The 22,771-nt window shown below is 42.0% G+C and overlaps 1 protein-coding gene across 1 annotated transcript in view; it reads right to left on the reverse strand.

Annotated features, from left to right (window-relative positions):
- Nucleotides 1-22,771, reverse strand: part of SYK (spleen associated tyrosine kinase) — a 281,314-nt gene that overhangs the window by 55,177 nt on the left and 203,366 nt on the right. The window contains exons 9-10 of the mRNA XM_086963566.1: nucleotides 20,910-20,991; nucleotides 20,577-20,760 (exon numbers count right to left, since the gene is read on the reverse strand). Of these exons, the coding sequence (XP_086819692.1) occupies nucleotides 20,577-20,760; nucleotides 20,910-20,991 (266 nt within the window). The remainder of the gene's footprint in view (nucleotides 1-20,576; nucleotides 20,761-20,909; nucleotides 20,992-22,771) is intronic.

Genomic DNA, 22,771 nt, shown 5'->3' on the forward strand with positions numbered 1-22,771 from the left:
TGCTTTGGGGTGCTGAAGACCTTAAACCGTACTCTGGACCTTCTTCCATTAGAGGCCAGACGCACGATGACCCAAGCTCTAGTCACCTCCCGTATCGATTACGGTAATGTGCTACTCTTAGGGACTACAGAGAAGAACATCAGAAAGCTGCAGGTTCTTCAGAACACGGCAGCGCGGCTAGTCCTCAGGCTACCCAAAAGAGCAGCCTCCAGGCCCACCTTGGCTGCTCTTCATTGGCTCCCTATAAAAAAGAGGATCCAGTTCAAAGCACTCCTAATATGCTACAGGATAACCTCTCAGAAAGCCCCTGAATACCTGAAGGATCTTGCTATCCCCTACGTGCCCAATAGAGCACTTCGCTCCAGGGGAGCGGGTCTTCTTAAAGCCCCCCGGATAAACAAGGCCAGAATGGGAGGGCGCTCCTTTCGCGCGCTGGCGGCCAAATATTGGAACTCTCTCCCTCTGAACATTAGGCTTGCAGAGACTGAGACAATATTTAGGAAACTCTTAAAAACCCACCTTTACACCCTATAGGTCTTTCACTTTCTCCTGCTGCTCTCTCCACAGCGCGGGGACACGCCGGGATGGCGTCACCAGGCGCTTTATAAACCCCTTTATTATTATTTTTATTAACACCATCTTGCAGGGAACACAATGAGGCACCTCGACAGGTTAGTTCCCCTCATAATGTGCAACCGGCACGACAAGCGCCCCAAACTGTAAAGTCGTTGCCTGTTTCCTCTGATTTTAATAATAAAACAAGAAACCCCCTAGTTTCTCAGTTATATGCTCGACCTGTAAATACCCAAAATGTAAACTCTGTTGATGTCCAAGTTGGTCCGACAGTTAGCACAAGCACTGCTGATATTGGCACCATGGGGAATGCAGAACCAAACAAGGATGTTTTAAACCTACCCCCTGCATCCTGCCCTTATGTGTTAACTCTTGTAGGGGTACCCTCACTAGAGAAAAACAAATTAGAGTCCTGGGAACAACTGCGGAACAAGTGTGTAGATTGGATGGCTAAACACAAATGGTATAGGAGGTCTGATATGCATGAATCTTAATGGTACGAAAGGTAGGATGGGTGGGTGCCGCAGCGTAAACCATAAGGGTTGATTGCTTTGTATTGGAGTGTGTTTGATTCTTAATTTCCCTGTTATTACTTAATCCGATCCATATTACCATGAAAATATTTATTAGTCTATTAGGTCTATCTTGACTCTGCATGTTGCACTTTACAACTTAGCTATGAAATATTAACTGAGAAGATGCTCATTGTATTTAAAATGGTACGTACTGATTTAATTCTATCAAAATCTCTTGAATATTAGTGTTGGCCGATTGTTTGTCTGCTTTTCTATAAATTTTGCACTTTATAATTTAAATGTTAAAATGATAAATTGCATAGATGTTTTTCATATTCTTTTGTCTCGTACTGAATCAATTGGATTTCAATTATGCCCTGATTTATATAATGTATTGTTTTATTTGAACTCTCAATAAAAAAAAGAAAAAAAAAGAAAAGGGTTGATTGCTTTGTTATTAATTTCTCCCGACCTAGGACCATTGGATCCATATTAGCAGTCAAAGAGACCAACTGCCTTTTTTCTGCAAATATCTGTGCATTACCCTTTGTTTTTTTCTATAAACCACCACTTACACAGTGCCCACTTCTCAGCCCTTCTTATCAGTCAGCAAATAGATTTTCGGCTATCTCTGACTTAGACACCCTCGATTGACCTTTATCCAAAACTCATTCCACCGGATTGGTCCATACGTAATTCAAGGAGACTTCTATCAGCAGCCCCGGGGTGGAAATGACCCAATTAATTGACTTTTCTGACTCAATATTCAAGGTGCTGAGTTGGAATGTGGCAGGTTTGGCCTCAAAATTAAATATAGAAGATTGGGCAAATACGATAAATAAATATGACATCCTTCTGTTTCAAGAAACCTGGGCAACCAAAGAGTTGTATTTTGAAGGGTACAAGTGTTTTAACATTATTCCCACTAATCCTAAACATGGCAGACCTTAGGGGGGTTTATCAATATGGGTCAGTATCGCTTCAGGTGGTAGAGTTAAACTAATCCCCACCGAGAATATTAATTTTAAAGCTCTGATCTACACACTGGGGGCCTCTATCTGCTTCGTTAATTTTTATAATAATGATTTTTTAACTTCATCAAATGTTAATTTTGTTCACCTTTTTAACTTTGTTCGGGACTTGGATAATTCACTGGGAAAGTGCAAACTGGCAGGGAAATGCCTGGGGGGTGATTTCAACGCAAAGATAGGAGGAGGAATTACTGGGAGTCCTTCCTAGTCTATTTCACACAACCCATGCAAGAGAGGATATGAGCTATTAGATCACTTATCAAACAGCAGTTTTCTAAATGTGATGGATATTGCAGCCGTAAACACTAATGATAATCCACTACCCACCTATAGAGGCTTAGGACGAGCCTCAACTATAGATTATGTCTTCATATCCCCATCATTAGAAGACTATCTAGTTGAGGCAGAGGTCAGGGCATCGACTTTTGGATAATCCTATTTTGGTCTCGTTAAGGGTAGCCCCGCCACCAAATATCAGAAGGGAACCGGGAGCGGGACACTTGGAGCTCTCTACTGATAGATTAAGAGTCAAATGGAAGGGCATGGATTATAGGCAAGTCTTCCAAGAGATGGTAAAAATGTACCCATCTCTTTGTGAGACCTGTCTTACTTTGGCAGACCCCAACCCAGAGGCAGTCTCTGCTTTTACTCTACTATGTGCAGGCATTAAAGAACTGATATCTAGACCAGCAGCCCCACACAAATCTGATCCTAGGTGGTTCAATAATACCTGCTTTAGGGCTAATAGGGATCTTAGGGCACCTTTATCAGTTTCCTCTAGAGATCCTACCCTTATTAGAACTTTAAGGTACAATTATAAAAGAGTAATAAAATTAAGGCGAGACGTGGTCTTAAAAGAGTATTGGAATAACCTGGCCTGTGCTGCTAAACTTAATAATACAAATAACTACTGGTCTGCCGCTAAGTCCTTAAGAGCTTTTGGGAATACATCCACCCCCTAAGCTGTAATATCACTAGTGAAGTGTGGGCCGCTCATTTCTCGAAAAGATATGCTTCCTCACCCCAATGCGAAGACACTCCGGTAAATTCTATGCCTACCCAAATCCAAATTTCTTTGATCGAGGTTGAGGAGCCAATACTGCAGAGAGCGGGAAATAAAGCCCCAGGCCCGGACGGGCTGCCCATTGATCTTATAAAATCTAGGCCAGAGTTCTGGGCTCCTTGGCTACTTAACATTTTTAATAATCTAATCACAACAAAATTCCAAATACATGGTCCACATCCGTAATTATCCCCATTTTCAAAAAAGGAGATAGATCTAATCCAAGTTGTTACAAACCCATTTCCCTAATCGACAACACCCTTAAATTATTGGGGAGAGTTCTATTTAACAAAATCAGAACTTGGGCAGAGGATGAAAATATAATAAATAAATGTCAGTTGGGCTTTCGTAGTCACCTTGGTACTGTGGAACAGTGTTTGAATCTTAATTTAATTATAGGGAAATATACCATTGCCCGACACAGTCCAATCTACCTTGCATTTATGGACCTCTCGTCCGCTTTTGATTTTGTTAATAGATCCAGGCTCTGGCAATGCCTTTTAGACTATGGATTAGATAAGGATTTGGTGTACTTTTTAGCATATCTGCATAGGGACTTAAGGGCCCGGGTAAGGATAAGCATTGATGGGGCAGTGTCAGGAGACATAGTGGTAGGGAGAGGCTTTAGACAAGGGTGCGTTCTCGTCCCACTTTCATTTATTTTATATATTAACGAACCTCACAATGTCTTGTCTAACCAAACCACTGATGTCCCTATAATTAATGGTAACAAACTGCCCGGCTTACTATATGCAGATGATGCTGTTTTAATGGGTCGAACACCTAATGCTTTGAGAATTTTAGTTAGGTGATTTGCAGTTTTTATGAATAGTTTGGACCTCTGTACAAATTAAAAAAAATCTTTTTTAATGTGTTGTGGCCCTAAGAAACGTACTATTAATACTATTATCTTGGTCCCTGATTCTTTGATATGCACTCGCACTTTCCCTTATTTGGGCCTACAATTCTCCGATAATGGGTCCTGGTCACCACATTTGGCCTATGGATGGACTAAATTCTCAAGAATTCTCTTTGACTAGCAGCTTAGTGATCGAGCGTCGGTCCGGTGGGCGTAGGTGTAGATTCATGATCTCCACGCCGCACAGATTGTGAGTTGATAGCACAGGTCCCACCAAAGCAGACTATGGGGAACTTCTACAGCTCCTGAGGGCGGATTGCACTACAGGAACTCTTCCTGGTCCAGTCTCCGACCCTCCAGGTAGTATCTGCTACACCTTAGTAGCCCAACCTGGGCTCTGTTTCGAGTTTATGAGCAACCTTTAGGTCCTGACGAATTGCCACCCAGGCATGAAACATGTTGACCTTAGCACTAATGAGGGTTGAACGGGTCTCCCACCCATAGTTTGGCCGAGCCCCCGTACCCCTCTCAATTTTAATTAAGGTAGATAGCTACATGAATAAAGGGACTTGAGTAGACTATACTAACCTTTTTTAATACACCTCACTTCACGCTCACTACCTCACAACTCGGGCCCCTCACACCCACTCATCTAAACGGCTTGGAACAAAAGATCTCCGCAAAAGTGTAGCACTCAGTGCTACCCATCAGGCATTGCAGCGCCGGCTTGATGTAGGAGCAGGAAGCCAATGATGACACGAGGCATTGGGTTGGTGATATGACAGCAGCCGTTGAACCACCCTATTGTGTGAGGCATCCCTAGTTCCAACAAGGGACACCTGCCCTTGCTCCCCCTCAAAAACAACTATTCCTGGAGAGACGAAGTAATTTCACTCTTTCATACTAATATGATTCCCTAGGGGAACTGTGTGCACCTTCTTTGAATAGTGACTAAATTCTCAAGAGCCATAAACTTAGTAATAAATCTCCCCCAACCGAAAAGAATTGAGGTGGTACTGTCCCTACTTAAAATTTATAGGACACAATGTGTACCAATCATGACCTATGGGGCAGAAATTTGGGGCCATATAAATTCGAAAAGTGCCCAGGCCGAAGAAAACAGATTTTGCAGGAGACTTTTGGGCCTACCAATTTCCTCGTCCACCTTTGTATGTCATAATGAGTTAAGAATGCCATACTTGCAGGATTACATTAGGTCCCGCCCTGTTCTGTTTTGGGTGAAGGTCTGGAAAAATCCAGCAGCCGCTTTAACAAGGGAGATATTGGCTGATTGCTTAAAATGTGATAAGGGCGGTGATATCCCTTGGCTGGCCCAAGTACGGGCAAATTTGACTGCGGTCAACCTTGATCACATTTTTAATAATCCTGAGCAACTAGATGGAATTGATGGTAAGACCATCCGCAAAGTTTTATATAAACATTAGGGGGATGTAAGATATGCTCTGGAATTCGCCAAAGTATCTGCGAAACAATATATTTTAATGACCGGTGAGGGCGTATTTCCATTGTGCTCTACCATTAGTTATCTCCTAAGAGATATCACAGGCTGGGAGCGAAGCCTCCTCTTTCGTCTTAGATCGGGCTCAATAAAGTATCTGTTGTGCTTCCCTATAGGTTATCAACCCAACATTCAGAATTTGGTTTGTCCATGTGGTACTTAGGGAAACAGTCTATGGTACATTTCCTATTATTTTGCTCTTTTTATCAAAAGTACAGTATGCAATTATTGATACCGTTTTTTAGGGCAAAGGGCATGACAGACTTTCAGAAAATCATGCCGTTTCTACCAACCTCAGCAGGTAAGACGCTGGTAAGTGCCCTCGTGCTGTCATCTCTTGACTATTGTAACGGCTTATTCATCAACGCCCAAGCAAGAGTGACCAACAAAATGCAGACCATCCAGAATGCTGCAGCCCGCCTCTTGTCTGGAATCCCAAAGTTCTCACCAATCTCTGAGACTATAAGAGACATGCATTGGCTCAAGATTCGAAACAGGATCAAGTTTAAAGCGCTGTGCATACTCTATAAAGCACTGCACAACTGTGGTCCACATTTCCTGAAATCCCATCTCAGATACCAGTCCTCCATAAGATCGCTCCAATCTAACAACCTTAAAATCCTTCAAATACCACGATCAAAAACAGTTAACTGGGGTGATAGACGCTTCCTTGTGGCAGCTCCCAGGTTATGGAACTCCCTGCCAGCTTCCATCAAAGACAGTCCATCCCTGATGCATTTCCGCAGAAAGATAAAGACCTGGCTGTTTGATCAAGAATAGTTACCGGCCTAACCTCGGGAATACATTCAAAGTTTCTAGCGCCGAGACGCCTACGGGCAATTGTACGTGCTGTATAAATCTCAAAAATATATAAATAAATAAATAAATAAATAAATTGAGTGTGCACATTTCTGTAATAGGTGTATAATAGGTGTATAATCCACAACGAGAAAAATTATTTATAAACTTTTTTTCACAGGATATAGAGGCCCCTCCACCCAGGCGAACCATGGGGCATATCACTGTGTGTTTCTAAGTACGTCCAACAAATGTTACATTACCCATTGAGGGACTTCATTATATGTTTTATGTTATGTATTGTCTGCTGTGATTGTGCTCCTATCTGAATGAGTTGGAAAAAAGATACCATTAATATGACGTTACAGTATAAGAATTTTTTTGCACTATTATGTACAATTGCACTGGATACGAATGGAGGATCAACAAACTGACCCATCACATTTTAAGAATATCACGTTATGCACTAATTTAAATGTTACATTCCCTAGGCACAGTCCAACGGGAACTACACCACTGGAAAAGGCCTGCCCCTGTGGGCAGGTCACATGTAATAATAATATTGTTTTTATCCCCAATGCAGATACTACTGACACATCCCAAAACCGTATGTATATAATAGACACAATTAATGTGTTTTCAAATAATTGTAAACCGAATTAGAGGTTCACAAACAGAGTGGCTAACATGAGGCGGGTCCTCATGCTGTCCTGATGAAAAGGTGTAGGGGACACCTTGAAACATGTCGACGAGATAGCTAGGGTTTGACCACATTGTAGGATCCAAAACCTACATCTAACCCCTTTTTATTATACCAACTAGAAGCAGGAATAAATGTTTAAGCTTACTAGTTAGGTATTTTTAATTCACCAAACTTACGCCACTCCACCGTACACTGCACCATACATAGTTTCACAAAAAGTGCTCCTACGTATCCCTCGCAAGTCGCAGTACGCCCCAAGCAGCAGCTGCTTGGGAAGCCCCAATGATGAAGCATGTCACCTAAGGGCAACCTCTGGTGAGTGAGGGGACTAAAGAAAAGAATTTTCTTTTCCAATCGGGTACACCAAATGGTGAGACGTGCCCCATTTTTCAGATAGGCTAGTCTCTCACGACCCAATAAGTATGGGTTACATTATGTCATTTCTGAAAGTAGCCATCCGCTCACGTTCTTCTATGAATTGATGATTGCAGGATTAGGTTGTACCATATGTATTTCTTGGATTCTGTATTGTTTGTATTTATATTTTGCACCATGCACAGTTGCACTTCTGTATAATGCTGCTAACTGCAACATTTTTGAGATTTAATGATTAGCCCATTCTTAGCTGTTCTCCTGTGAAACATTTGCACTTTGCACACTGTCACTTTAACATTGTTGATGATATCTAAGCTGTGGATAATTTAGTAATATTTTAACTGATTAGTTTTAATGATGAGTTTTATTCTAATATTTTAAATGATGATGGACTATGTATGTGATAATAAGCAATGTTTGTACTTTTATGGATAATGATTATCCGAATAAAGATTAATGATACTGATACTAACACGCACTCAGCCTGGGGCTGGAGGGGTGGGCATGTTCTCCACGTAGGCTGTAATGCAGCCTGCATAGAGAACAGGGAACATGAGCATGAGTGGTTTGGGGGGCCTGAGAGGGCAACCAAACAGTATTGCGCACTTAGGAGTAGGCAAACCACTCCTCCCCTGCCCTCCTCCAAGAGAAGATCAGCCCCATCAACCCACTCGCAAAGCAGCAGGACACATAGCATAAACAATAATAACTCTAAGTTATTATTATTTTATGTTTCTACTTGGCACTGCTTAAAAGCAGTGGGGTGATGCTCTTCCTCCATAGCGGAGGAGCCGCCACTGTGCAGACCGATCCAGCTGTCCGTAGAAAGACAGCACTGCATGCTATACTCCATAGAGTCCATTCTTGCTCAAGATTGGGTGTTTTTTCTGTCATTCCCAGCTCCTTTTCTTCTATGTGTTGCTCTACTACCTTTCTGTGTTTGAGCTAGTGGTGGTCATTTTACCAAACTGGGAAGCTGAGATAGGTTGCAGGCAAACCATTATGATAGTTCAGTGGATAATTCTGCTTTATTAAGAAAAGTGCATATATTTGAGTGTATAAATATAATCAACCAGTGTACTCGCACCGGATAATTATTTTATTTTTTTTCTCCACTGGGACTTGTTTCTCAGTGGCAAAACCCCTTTTTCTTCACCACCATAAGAAATGGGGGGTGCATTTTTGCCCTTTTCCATAATGCTGTGCCTCCCTATAGGTTATCAACCCAACATTCAGAATTTGGTTTGTCCATGTGGTACTTAGGGAAACAGTCTATGGTACATTTCCTATTATTTTGCTCTTTTTATCAAAAGTACAGTATGCAATTATTGATACCGTTTTTCAGGGCAAAGGGCATGACAGACTTTCAGAAAATCATGCCGTTTCTACCAACCTCAGCAGGTAAGACGCTGGTAAGTGCCCTCGTGCTGTCATCCCTTGACTATTGTAACGGCTTATTCATCAACGCCCAAGCAAGAGTGACCAACAAAATGCAGACCATCCAATATGCTGCAGCCCGCCTCTTGTCTGGAATCCCAAAGTTCTCACCAATCTCTGAGACTATAAGAGACATGCATTGGCTCAAGATTCGAAACAGGATCAAGTTTAAAGCGCTGTGCATACTCTATAAAGCACTGCACAACTGTGGTCCACATTTCCTGAAATCCCATCTCAGATACCAGTCCTCCATAAGATCGCTCCGATCTAACAACCTTAAAATCCTTCAAATACCACGAACAAAAACAGTTAACTGGGGCGATAGACGCTTCCTTGTGGCAGCTCCCAGGTTATGGAACTCCCTGCCAGCTTCCATCAAAGACAGCCCATCCCTGATGCATTTCCGCAGAAAGATAAAGACCTGGCTGTTTGATCAAGAATAATTACCGGCCTAACCTCGGAAATACATTCAAAGTTTCTAGCGCCGAGATGCCTAGGGCAATTGTACGCGCTGTATAAATCATAAAAATAAATAAATCAATAAATCGAGTGTGCACATTTCTGTAATAGGTGTATAATAGGTGTATAATCCACAACGAGAAAAATAATTTATAAACTTTTTTTCACAGGATATAGAGGCCCCTCCACCCAGGCGAACCATGGGGCATATCACTGCGTGTTTCTAAGTACGTCCAACAAATGTTACATTACCCATTGAGGAAACTTCATTATATGTTTTATGTTATGTATTGTCTGGTGTGATTGTGCTCCTATCTGAATGAGTTGGAAAAAAGATACCATTAATATGACGTTACAGTATAAGAATTTTTTTGCACTATTATGTACAATTGCACTGGATACGAATGGAGGATCAACAAACTGACCCATCACTTTTTAAGAATATCACGTTATGCACTAATTTAAATGTTACATTCCCTAGGCACAGTCCAACAGGAACTACACCACTGGAAAAAGGCCTGCCCCTGTGGGCAGGTTACATGTAATAATAATATTGTTTTTATCCCCAATGCAGATACTAAGGACACGTACCAAAACCGTATGTATATAATAGACACAATTAATGTGTTTTCAATTAATTGTAAACCGAATTAGAGGTTCACAAACAGAGTGGCTAACATGAGGCGGGTCCTCATGCTGAACTGATGAAAAGGTGTAGGGGACACCTTGAAACATGTCGACGAGATAGCTAGGGTTTGACCACATTATAGGATCCAAAACCTACATCTAACCCCTTTTTATTATACCAACCAGAAGCAGGAATAAATGTGGAAGCTTACTAGTTAGGTATTTTTAATTCACCAAACATACGCCACTCCACCGTACACTGCACCATACATAGTTTCACAAAAAGTGCTCCTACGTATCCCTCGCAAGTCGCAGTACGCCCCAAACAGCAGCTGCTTGGGAAGCCCCAATGATGAAGCATGTCACCTAAGGGCAACCTCTGGTGAGTGAGGGGACTAAAGAAAAGAATTTTCTTTTCCAAGCGGGTACACCAAATGGTGAGACGTGCCCCATTTTTAAGATAGGCTAGTCTCTCACGACCCAATAAGTATGGGTTACATTATGTCATTTCTGAAAGTAGCCACCCGCTCACGTTCTTCTATGAATTGATGATTGCAGGATTAGGTTGTACCATATGTATTTCTTGGATTCTGTATTGTTTGTATTTATATTTTGCACCATGCACAGTTGCACTTCTGTATAATGCTGCTAACTGCAACATTTTTGAGATTTAATGATTAGCCCATTCTTAGCTGTTCTCCTGTGAAACATTTGCACTTTGCACACTGTCACTTTAACATTGTTGATGATATCTAAGCTGTGGATAATTTAGTAATATTTTAACTGATTAGTTTTAATGATGAGTTTTATTCTAATATTTTAAATGATGATGGACTATGTATGTAATAATAAGCAATGTTTGTACTTTTATGGATAATGATTATCCGAATAAAGATTAATGATACTGATACTAACACGCACTCAGCCTGGGGCTGGAGGGGTGGGCATGTTCTCCACGTAGGCTGTAATGCAGCCTGCATAGAGAACAAGGAACGTGAGCATGAGTGGTTTGGGCGGCCTGAGAGGGCAACCTAACAGTCATTGCGCACTTAGGAGTAGGCAAACCACTCCTCCCCTGCCCTCCTCCAAGAGAAGAGCAGCCCCATCCACCCACTCGCAAAGCAGCAGGACACAAAGCATAAACAATAATAACTCTAAGTTATTATTATTTTATGTCTCTACTTGGCACTGCTTAAAAGCAGTGGGGTGATGCTCTTCCTCCATAGCGGAGGAGCCGCCACTGTGCAGACCGATCCAGCTGTCCGTAGAAAGACAGCACTGCATGCTATACTCCATATAGTCCATTCTTGCTCAAGATTGGGTGTTTTTTCTGTCAATCTCAGCTCCTTTTCTTCTATGTGTTGCTCTACTACCTTTCTGTGTTTGAGCTAGTGGTGGTCATTTTACCAAACTGGGAAGCTGAGATAGGTTGCAGGCAAACCATTATGATAGGTCAGTGGATAATGCTGCTTTATTAAGCAAAGTGCATATATTTGAGTGTATAAATATAATCAACCAGTGTACTCGCACCGGTTAATTATTTTTTTTTCTTTCTCCACTGGGACTTGTTTCTCAGTGGCAAAACCCCTTTTTCTTCACCACCATAAGAAATGGGGGGTGCATTTTTGCCCTTTTCCATAATGAAAATTGATGGAATCTTTTATTTTGCAAGATTATATCAGCAGTCATTTCCAGGGTAGGAAAACTCCTATTTTTCGGCTACATGGTTCCATTGATCTCTCCTTAGTCCTGTCCTCCTTATATCCTCCTCTGTCTATGCCCTTTGCCTCTTGCCCTAAGGGGATATGCCCACATTTTTCCTTTCTACTTCTATTCCCTTCCTGTTACCTTACAGCATCTGCCTGCCCTTTAACCACAGAACAGCACTCTTTTATTCTGTCTCACTCGGTTTCCTTGTGTGTCTGTCTTCTTGAAAGGACGTAACTTGTTTATATTCATACACCTACTGCTACAATGGCCCGTAGCTAAATACTGTCCACCTAGAGATTGGATCGACTACTGCTCAAGAGACTCTGGGCCCTACAGGCCACGATATATCTACATTTATTGTAACTAACTTCCATTAATATTTCTTATTTAATCCTTCTAGTCTCTTTAATTCTCTCACCTAACTCTGACACATTTCACAATTCCTATCATTTTCTTTTAAATTGTTATAAATGAAGACAGCAGAAAAAGTGAGATATAAAATTAGTGTGAACATTATATCACTGATCCACAGAGGAAAAAGGTTTAATAGAAAAAAGAGACATACTAAAATCTTTTTAGCCCAGAGAGTGCTGACAGTCTTTGGTACATTAGAAGTACACTGGTTTAAGCTCTGGATCCAAATCAATAAATGATTATTTTTCCTACAATCCAGTTAAGTTACCGACAGTCCTCTTGACCATGTCTGTACTGACTTCTAATAAATAGGTTTTATAAAATCCCATCTGCGTTTCCCCCCACAAATGAGACTAGTGTATTTTTCCAACTGAGAGCAAGTATGAGCTTGCTGTAACTTCATATAAAGTAATTTTTTTTGTTTTTGGTTGGATACCTAAAGAAGATCAATTCAGGATCAGGAATAGATTCCACGCAAAGTATTGCAAAAACAGTGTAACTAATGACATCACAGAAAGATGTTTTGCAGGTTTGTGTGTTTGGCGGGGGGGGGCGGAAGAATGTGGTGAAAAGTTTGATTTCAGCCTAAACTCAATAAACTATGAAGAGGGTTTCACATTTAACTTCTTTGAAAACTAGGCTATTAAACCTGAATTATATCTCTGAGGAAAAGTTCCAAAGATATACCAAAAAGGGACTGCTTTGTGAAGACTGACTGTGTCAGCTGCATCAGTCTTTTGACCATAGCTGGAGCAGTTTAACTTCCTTTATTGTTGGGACCATCCTCTCAGTAGCAAAGGAAGCTGCAGAGATCTACAAGCTCATCATGGTCTGTACTGACCCCAGGTAAATTGAAAAAAGTCTAAGTCAAGATTTTCTTAAATGGAGAAAATGGAAAACAAACGAGCAGGACACTGATTAAATATAAATATTCTTGCAGGATGGCCAGCCATTCATTCGGGACAGTGGAGGTTGTCCATATTTATTGACAAACTGTACGCACTGCTCCAGAATAAATTCATATAAAAGACTGATAATCCATGGCATTTATTGGGAAGCATGGCATTCTTCGATCAGAGATTAGATGCCTTTCGAAATGGCTCAAAACACATATCAAAAAGAGAGTGATATTGGACATTATCGTCTGGTGCTCTTCTGTATCTTTATCTCCCTGATTTGGATCCAGATCAAAGACTGAAGAACCAGGAAAGTGGCCTGCATTATCCACAAAAATATACATTTGAGGGCTCACAACGACCTTCAAATAAATAATCCACAAGAGGGATTGCCTCTAAATTGCAAAATGTCATACCTCCCATTATGAGAACTGGAAACTAGGCCTGGGCAGTGAACTTTGCTCCATTAACGGAGTTTGCAGCATTTTCTGAACTTCGCGGAGCTCGTGAAGTGCAGAAAACTCTGCTCCGCGTAGTGCAGCAGAGTTTTTCCCCCGCTCGTGTTTGCCAATGGTAAGTTGGGGATCCTGAGCTGTCGCTCGGGTAGAATTTCTACCTGAGCGGCAGGAAGATCATTATGAATGTCAATTTGCACTGCACTCTGCCACTTGCGGAACTCCGAGGAGTTTTTTGTCACTTCGCGGAGTTCTGAGTAGCGAAACTACACAAACTACACCCACTGGAACCAGAGAAATTAAAAAAGTTTCTCATCAAAAACTATTACATAGTTAACACCAGGTTATTTTGGACTAGCTCTCTCATAGAACATACTGATGATTTTAAATGTACAGCGTGTGCTTAATCTGTAAAAGAATGAGTGCCGGTGCCTGTAGCATGAGCAACTAATTGACGAATTGTCACCTAGGCTGCCTAGTCTTCACTACATTCCAGTCCCTTTAACCCACTCCCAGACATTCCATGTCCCTTTATCTCAATCAATCATTCAGGATTTATATAGCGCAGATAATCACCCAATAGGGCATCCATGTGCTTGCTGGTCCCGGAGGGTCATTAGAGCAGCCAGGTCTTGAGGTCCATTTGGAATTCTGGAAGTGAGATGATGGTCCGGAGCTGTGAGGGGAGGCTGTTCCAGGTCTTTGCTGATATGTAGGAGAAGGAGCATCCTTCGCGTCTGCTTCAGTAGATGTGGGGAGTGTGGGCCAGTGAAAAGGAGGCAGAGTATAATCATTTCGATGGATAATGTAAGTTCAAGCGGTGGTTGATGTAGGTGGGTCCTTGGTTGTGTAGAGTCTTGTGTGTGTCGATAAGCAGCTTGAATCAGCTTCTCTTCTGTATGGGGAGCCAGTGGAGTTGCCTGAAGTGGAGTGTGATGGGGGTTCATCAGGGAAGATCATGGATGAGCCTGGCTGTGGCGTTCTGCACAATTTGAAGTATCTGTAGGAGGTGTACAGCGATTCCTACGAAGAGAGCATTGCTGTAGTGCTGTCAGCTGGTGATGACAGCCTGTGCTATGGTGCACCTTGTGTCCAGGATAAGCCATTTGAAGATCTTATGTAGCATGCACAGGGTGAAGAAGCAGGCCAAGGAAACCGTTGATCTGTGATTTTATGGTGAGCATGTTGTCAAGGATGATTCTCAAGGTTTTGGTGTGGTTGGGGTGTGTGGGTGTGGGTCGTGATCTGGCCACCAGGAATCGTTCCACGGGTTGCTGTTGTTGCTCCTGAAAATCAGTACTTCTGTCTTGTCCGTGTTCAGCTTCAGGAAGTTGTTCTTCATCAAGTTGTCAATGCTTGTCATACATCTGTGGAAGTTTGTCCTAGTGCTGGTAGGGTCAGCGGTGAGTGAGAGGATGAGTAAAGTATCATCTGCATAGGATATAATGTTGAGACTGAGACCTGACGATGTTGGCCAGCGGGGTCATGTATGCATTGAAGAGAGTGGGGCTGAGGAATGAGCCCTGGGGGACACCGCAGATAATATCCTTGGGTTCAAAGGTGAACAATGGTAGGCGGATCTTCCATGTTCTTCCGGTGAGGAAGGAGGTGAACTATCTGATCCCATCCCCTTAAATGCCGATGTGGTGGAGTCTTTCTATCAGCGTGTGGTGGGATACGGTATTATAGGCTGCTGAGAGGTCAAGTAGGATCAGGGTTGCTGTGTCTCCTCGGTTGAGCAAGGTACGGATGTCGTCGTGTCTGTGATCAGGGTGGTCTCTGGCTGTGATTGTTGCAGAAGACAGATTGGGAGGCGTTGAGTAGCTGGTTGTGCTCCAAGAGTGTCGTGAGTTACTTGTTGAAAATATTTTTCAGTACCTTAGCTAGGAATGGGAGCAGGAAGATTGGCCAGTAATTTGGGAGCCCACCTGGGGTCGGTAGTGGGTTTTTTGGGAAGTGGTCTGACTTTGGTGTGTTTGCAGGCGTCAGGGTGAGGAGTTCCTGGCCAAACCTTTGGTTTCTGTGGTTGAAAGTGTGGTGTGGGCATGGGTCTGTGGGAGCCGAGTGGAAGGATTTCATGATGGAGGTGGTGTCCAGGGTGGAGAGGAGGTTCCAGGTGATCAGTCTGTGGTTCGTGTCAGTTGCGGTGGAGGGGTGTCTGTTGAGGCAGTGCACAGTAGTAGGTTCGGGGTTTGAAGTTTCAGTATATGGGTGTGATCTTTCATGGAAGAAGTCAGCAAGGTTGTCACACAGCTCCTGTGAAGGTGTGATGTTTTCACTGGCAGCTGGGTTGGAGAATTGAAAAGTTCCTTGCTGTTTTTGGTTCTGGTTTTGATGTGTGCGGCTAGGGGCTGTTTTGATTGCTGTCCTTAGGAGATGGTAGATGTTGAGGGAGGTATTGAAGGCTGCCCTGTTGAAAGTGTCCTTGCTGGGGTGCCATCTCCTCTCGAGCTGTTTACTGTCATGTTTTGCTGTCCTGAATTCTTGGGTAGACGAGCTGACTATTTTGGAGGATCTTCTCTATTGTCGCTCTTGATGGGGGCAAGGCTGTCAGCGCAGTGTGTGATCCAGGTGTTAAAGTTCTTAATTCCCGGTTTCAGGTTGTTGGCAGCAGCTGGGTAGGTGGTGTTGTGGGCGTCTGTCCAGCTGTTCTCTGAAATTTTGCTCCAGCTGCAGTGGGGGGGGGCTGGCGAACCTGGGGAAGGTGATGCAGGTGCTGGAGACGCTGAAGTGGATGATGGAGTGATCAGACCATGTGAGTTCTGTAACATAGTTGTATTTGACGCAGCTGCTGGAGGTGAAGTTGGGGTCCAGTGTGTGTCCTGCATTGTGCATGGGGTTGTGGACGATCTGGGTCAGTTCGAGACTGCTCAGACAGTTGGGGAGGTGTATAGTGTTGTCATTGGGGTTGTCGATGAGGAAAATGAGTTTGCCAAGGATAATGTAGTCCTTGGTGTCGGGAGACAGCATTTACAATGCTGTGACTACCACGCATGTTGGTAACAACGCGGACGCTACATCAACCGCGTTGTTACCACACATGGCATTACAACGCAAGTCATTTCTACGACTTGCGCTAGATGGCGCGCAACACCAGGGAATGTGTTGGATTTTAAGTCCAACACATTCCCTGATGTTGCGCTTACTGGATTAGGAATAGTAATTTATACTATTCTTAAGTCCAGCGCGCCATCTAGTGCAAGTCGTAGAAACGACTTGCGTTGCAATGGCATGCATGGTAACAAAGCGGACGATGTAACGTCCGCGTTGTTACCTACCGCGATGAAATATGTGGCGTTGTAATGTCACATATTCCTTTGTGTCCTGGGCAAGAGGCGCATGAACTCTGAGATGGTGCTGCAGAAGCTGGAGTGTGGGCCTGGGAGTCGGTATGAAAGGGCGCCTCTAATGGTTGTCTTGTCAGTGTGAAGCTTGAAGTTGAGGTGTTGCAATGAGGGGTGTTATTGTCAGTGGTGGTGGTTAACTGTATGATCTCTTTGTGGATGATGACTATTCCTACTCCCGGTTTGTTGGAGCGGTCTTGGTGATATCTGTCAGGGATCGCTGAGGCAATGTCAGGGGCGGGTGTGGGGTTGAGCCAGGTCTCAGTGAGGAAGACGATGTTGGGTGCAAGGGTGGAAATGAGGTCCAATAACTCAGTGGAATGCTTGCACATGGAGGGCATGTTGAGGAGTAGGCAGTGGAGTTGGTGGGTTGCTTCTGGTGTGGTGTGGGAGAGGTCGGGCTGGTGCTTTGTGGCCTGACAATATTTGTGCAGGTGCAGGAGAAGGTGCACCTGGCATCGGAGAACAGTCCTACCATAGAATGCGGTGATGCATGGCAGCAGTGTTCGCTGGGTCATCCGGTGTTCAGGGTGTGAAGGATGGCTGCATTGTACCTGCAAGTGGGCTGGGATCCAAGGTTTGTGGCGCTGAGTGCAGTCCAGGCGAAGAAGAGCACAGACAGGCTTACTTTTAGCGCCTTCGGCATGCCAGTGGTGCTTTCCCACTACACATGCCCTCTGCGCTGGAGCACTGCGGCCTTCATTAAGTAGCTCCTGGAAGGTAGGAGGGGTGCTTTGTGGTTGTGGGCGGAGCCAGCAGGTGGCTGGAAAAGACAGCGGGAGCAGCAGCAGGTGAGCGAAGGGGGGAAAGTGTTACATGCGCCGGACTCGAGCGCAACATAACGATCATCACTGCCTGTTTATCGCGGAGAATCCGTGTCTTCTGGAGATGAACTACATCTCCCATCATGCTTTGCATAGCACACACGACTCCGTAGGAACTTCCTACTTAGGACGCCCAGACCTAGAAACATTGTCGGAAATTAAGGTTTTTCCATCCTTCTGTTCCTCCTTCTATTCCCTTTGTGTTTTTTTCCTTCTCTTGCTCTCGGTAAATATCTAATGAGGAAGAATAAGTGCTGGCCCCCAAAATATGAGCGCCGGTGGGGCCCACCAGTAACCACTGGCTCAAATTAAGCACTGACTACAGCACATTTTAATTTGGTCTCTGACCTGACTAATATCAGCCATACACTGCTGTAAAGTAAGATCATTCCTCTGTATTTGGCCAGCATGTTCAGTGTCCTAAACCCAAGTGTATTATGTTTTTCTAATCACCTTTAGCCTTTACAAGTTCAGAGTTCAATAACTGGGTTCAGCTCCAAATGACAATTTTTATAACGACTTGCGCAAGAAATTTTACATGTAAATTTTCAGGCATGCAGAATTTAGGGGTGGGCGGAATTTGCATAGTCGCGCTACCCAAAGCTCTGTGAAATGGTAAAAAATCTCAGCGAGCACACACAGAGTTCCGCGAACACACGGAATTGCTTGTTCCGCCCGTTCGCAATGCTTTTTTGCTGTTCGCGAATGCTGTTTGCATGCTCGGGGAGAAATATCTTGCGAACACGCATTTTGAAAGTGCAAACAAGCAAAAAAATCTGCAAAGCTGTGGATCATGGCATTTTTGGCAATTCCGCGTTCTCCGCGGAACGCAAAATTACTCAAATTCCGCAAATTCCGCGAGCGGAACGGAATTTACCTCCAAGGCCTAATGCAGATATTAACATAACATCCAAGAATATAATGGACATTTTCTTTAAATACTTAAGATCCAAATGAAACATGTCCAGCGTTACATGTTGCACAGAGGTTTTAGCTGTATCCTCTAAACTAGAGATGGAACGCTCATTTTTAATTTTGCATCAAAATGAAATGGTATGTTTGAGAATTTTTAAAATGTTTTGACTTTTTTATCTGTATATTGAGAAACTTTTTTTATATGTATGTGACTTGGTAAGTCTTATGAAATGGTCCTACGAGCCGTGTTAGGCTCATATTTTGTTTAAATATATAAAAGGTGTCCCAAACAACGCAAGAGGATAAAATGCTGGAAAGAATATTAAAAAATGATTTAAATATAATCCAAGAGATCTTATCTAGGCAGTAAAGCCCTATACAAAGTATCTTACCAGCAAATGTTATAACTCAGCCTACCCTCATAACTTCAAGGAAACAACTAAAAATGCACCTATTCCATCTCTCTTCCTCGACTAATAATTCTCCCTGCTACATGGCTTTTGCCATCATCCCCCTTATCTCTTGCTCTTTCCCCCATTGCTCACTAAGGACTTCCTATGGAAAGTATTTTTCTTTGGTTAAAAACGATTTACCATTCTCTGGGTAGCTTATGTTTTAGAGTAAAAAACACTCTTACATGCCTGCTGCTCCTAAATGCGCTATATAAGAACACTCGGTAAATAAATGAATAAATCACTACAACAAAAGAAATATCAAAACCTCAAAATGTATTCCACTCTAACCGTTCCAGACACTTGAGTACCAAGCAAAGAAAGGCACCTTTGATACAGGAGACTGCAAATAGAATAACATTTTACAATTTTCTAGCAACCAAACCACCTTGGTTATGAGTGTATCCCAAATAAAGAGAGAAGCCTGGCGTTGGTCCATCTTATTAGCCCAATCTTGAAATTCTGCTTTCATACTGGGGCCGTCCCAGCATCTTTGAGGGGCAGGATTAGAGTCCCTTTGCACAAGAGGGAGATAAATCCTTTCCCTAAGAATTATAGACCAATCGCATTGCTCACTGCAGTAGGTATTTTTATTATTATTATTTTTACTAGAAGCATATTAGATCATCTTCAAGGATGGGAAACTGAAGGGGAAATCTTGGGTTACAATAAGCCAGTTATAGGAAAAACTGCTCAACTGTAGACAACATTGCAGCAATGCAAGTAATATTGGAAAAATATGTAGGAAACAGAGGTCAGGTGTGTATTCAACATTTATCGATTTTGCCACTACCTTTGATTACGTTGATCGATTTCCAATATGGAAGAAACTTGCTGCATTGTCAATTCTGTCAGCCCTTTTACGTCTAATAATAGCCTAACATTCTTCCACCTAGTGTAGAGTACTCATGGAAGAGTGGAGTCACAAGGGGAAACTTCATAAAGTTTGAAAAATAATGGTTTAAAGCAGAGTTTTTTCCGAACCCCGTTATTATTTTTCATTATATATCCATGATTTGCCGATGGCATGAACAAAGTCCGTAGGAGATCCCCCCATAGTCTGCAATCAAACACGCTCTTGTTTACTCTATGCTGACGAGGTCGCAATTTCAATTGGGACAAAATTAACTAATTCGTGATTTCCAGTTAAGAATCAAAATGATAGAAACAACTCACAGCTTCACTGAGGTTTGGTTGCATTTTTAACATTCATACCCATCGAATCAAGTCAGATTTTGTGAGAAAAAAAAATATTCCTTGGCCAATTTATCAATTTATGTCACCAAGGTTTATATAAGGGTCAGAAGGTAATTTCCCCAAAAATACTCCTTAAAAACTAGCATTTGTTATGTTATTGACATTTATAAAGCGCACGTACACCAAACTGTTTCTTGGCGCAGAAGCAATAACTCGCGTGTAACCAATGGTTGCCTGCAAATGAATATCATCAGAATGGAAAACTGTGTCGGGTCACGTTCAAGTAATATGGTTAAAAAAAGGATGGTTTATCAATCATGTAAATAGTTTATCCTATTTCCTCATAGTTTTATAAAAATAAGATAAAATGAAGCAAAGATAATGGCTACAGGTGGAAACGTTAAACTTACTTGATCATGTTATAGTATCCTTTCCTTACTGTACCAAAGTTACCGGAACCAAGTTCTGCATCGTTCAAGTTCAGTTCCAGTTGACTTGGATGGATGGAAACATTTTTGGGCCTTATCTCCTGAGGGTCTGCATAGGGGCTTTCAAAGCCTTCAGTTTCCATTGGGAGGGCAGTCAGCTTAGAGACTGTTTAAAAAAAAAGCAACGTGGTGCATTTAAATAACTTACATATGTGTACATTCTGTAATTAATATACAGAAGTAGGCAAAACATTTTCTGTTCAAATTAAATACCTCCCCACCCACTTTATCTTCTCTTTGGAAAAGGACGCTTACCTTTTTCTGTGCCTCGGCGTCTGGTTGGCTCATACTGGTTCTTGTCTGTGGTGCTGCCAATGCGGCCTTTACTTTGAAAAGTCTATATCAACATATTTGCAAAACATAATTCACTAAATGAATGATTCATTCACTGCGTTTTTGCTCATGTTACAGTGTAATTCGAAGCATTGATATTTCAGAGAATAAACACTACTGACTGTCACAGGTCTATGTATATATCGGATTTTTCTTTTTAGTAATTAGGCGGATAGAACAAAGCTTTTGCAACCCAAGCAGAAAAACGTTTGCAGACAAAATCGATTGTTTCTGATCGATTTTGCATAAGCAGATCATGCAAGTTGTATTACTGTAAGACCATTAAGCTTGCACCAGATAAAAGAAGACCGTTCATGTTACCTGGGTCATTGGCTTCCATTTTGAAGCAGATGAAATATCCAAATTCATGCCAAAACATGTGTGTTTCAAAGGACAGAGCACACTCAAAATTCGATAATTAATTTTTCATGGAAATAAAAAGGCGGCACAGCAACAATCAAATTTACTTTATGCAGAGTAGAGTACTATGCAGTTACTTCAAAACACATTTATTTTTCAGGGAGCCTGTGCATATTTCTAAAATTCCCTTTAACACTCAATCTGAGCTCTACCCTTTAATTATGCTAGTGTTCAAAACCTCCATGTTATACCTGTCAGCCTTAGGGTGGTCTTACCCTTAACTTTGTCTTCTTCTTCTATTTTTGCTGATCTCGTTGTTGCTGCCCATAGGACTGCACAAGCTACCAGTGCTTACCAATGCTTAAGTGCCTATGCTCACTTCTTAAAACAGGGTAGCAGGGTAGCATTGCCTTACCCTCAATTGGCATATTTAATTTACTTGCACGTCCTTAGTAGAGGGGCATTACATGTGTAAATTGAATGCTACTAGTGTGTCTGCAGTACACTGATTGTGCCACTCACTTAAGTAGCCCTTTTAACATTTCTCAGACTTGCCATTGCAGTCTGTGTGTGCAGTTATAAACTGACATTTCGACCTGGCAAACTAATCCTTTTGTGAAATCCAAAACTTCCTTTTTAAAACATATTAGCCACCCCTAGGGTAGGCCTTGGACAGAGCCGAGAGCAGGGTGTAGTGTATTTAAAAAGTTGGACATGTACTTTTAAGTTTTACATGACCTGGTAGTGAAAAACTCCTAAAGTCGTTTTTCACTACAGGAAGGCCTACCCCTCCCATAGGACGACATTGGAGTTACTGTAATTAAATTTAATAACCAGCAATTTCTAAATGGAAGCAGGTACCCAGTTCATGTTTGGTGTCTTTGGAATTGTAATGTAAAATCTAAATTTATGGTGAAGTCAGATTTTAAATTACAATTTTGAAAATGCCACTTTTAGAAAGATAACAACAAAACGACACAGGGTCTTGGCTCAAAAACCAGCAAGGCTAAGCCAAATCAGAAAAAAGAACATCACAATTGCCAGTACTGGACAACATTAAAGCTATTTTAACGCCGACCTAAACGTAAATGAAACATAAAGGTCCATAAACTGATTTATGTCACTAGTTTATTCGTCACTTTAGTCACTAGTGGAATAATATTTTGTCAATACTTCTGTTTTTTTAAAATTTGCATATGTACAAATATGATACATTTGAACAAAGTGAATACAAAATACAACATACAAATATACATATTTACATCACATCCAACTCTCATACTCATACACCCACAGTCATACAGAAAGAAATGTGCACTTAGAACCCAAATGTCAATAATAAATTCTCAAAACATGTCAATGGTAACAATTTTTTCGGTTATTTTGGCAAATAACAAAAAGTTCTTTTTTTCAGAAATCATCAG

Source organism: Lissotriton vulgaris, chromosome 3_1 (assembly GCF_964263255.1).
Source record: "Lissotriton vulgaris chromosome 3_1, aLisVul1.2, whole genome shotgun sequence".
Lineage (NCBI taxonomy): Eukaryota > Metazoa > Chordata > Amphibia > Caudata > Salamandridae > Lissotriton > Lissotriton vulgaris.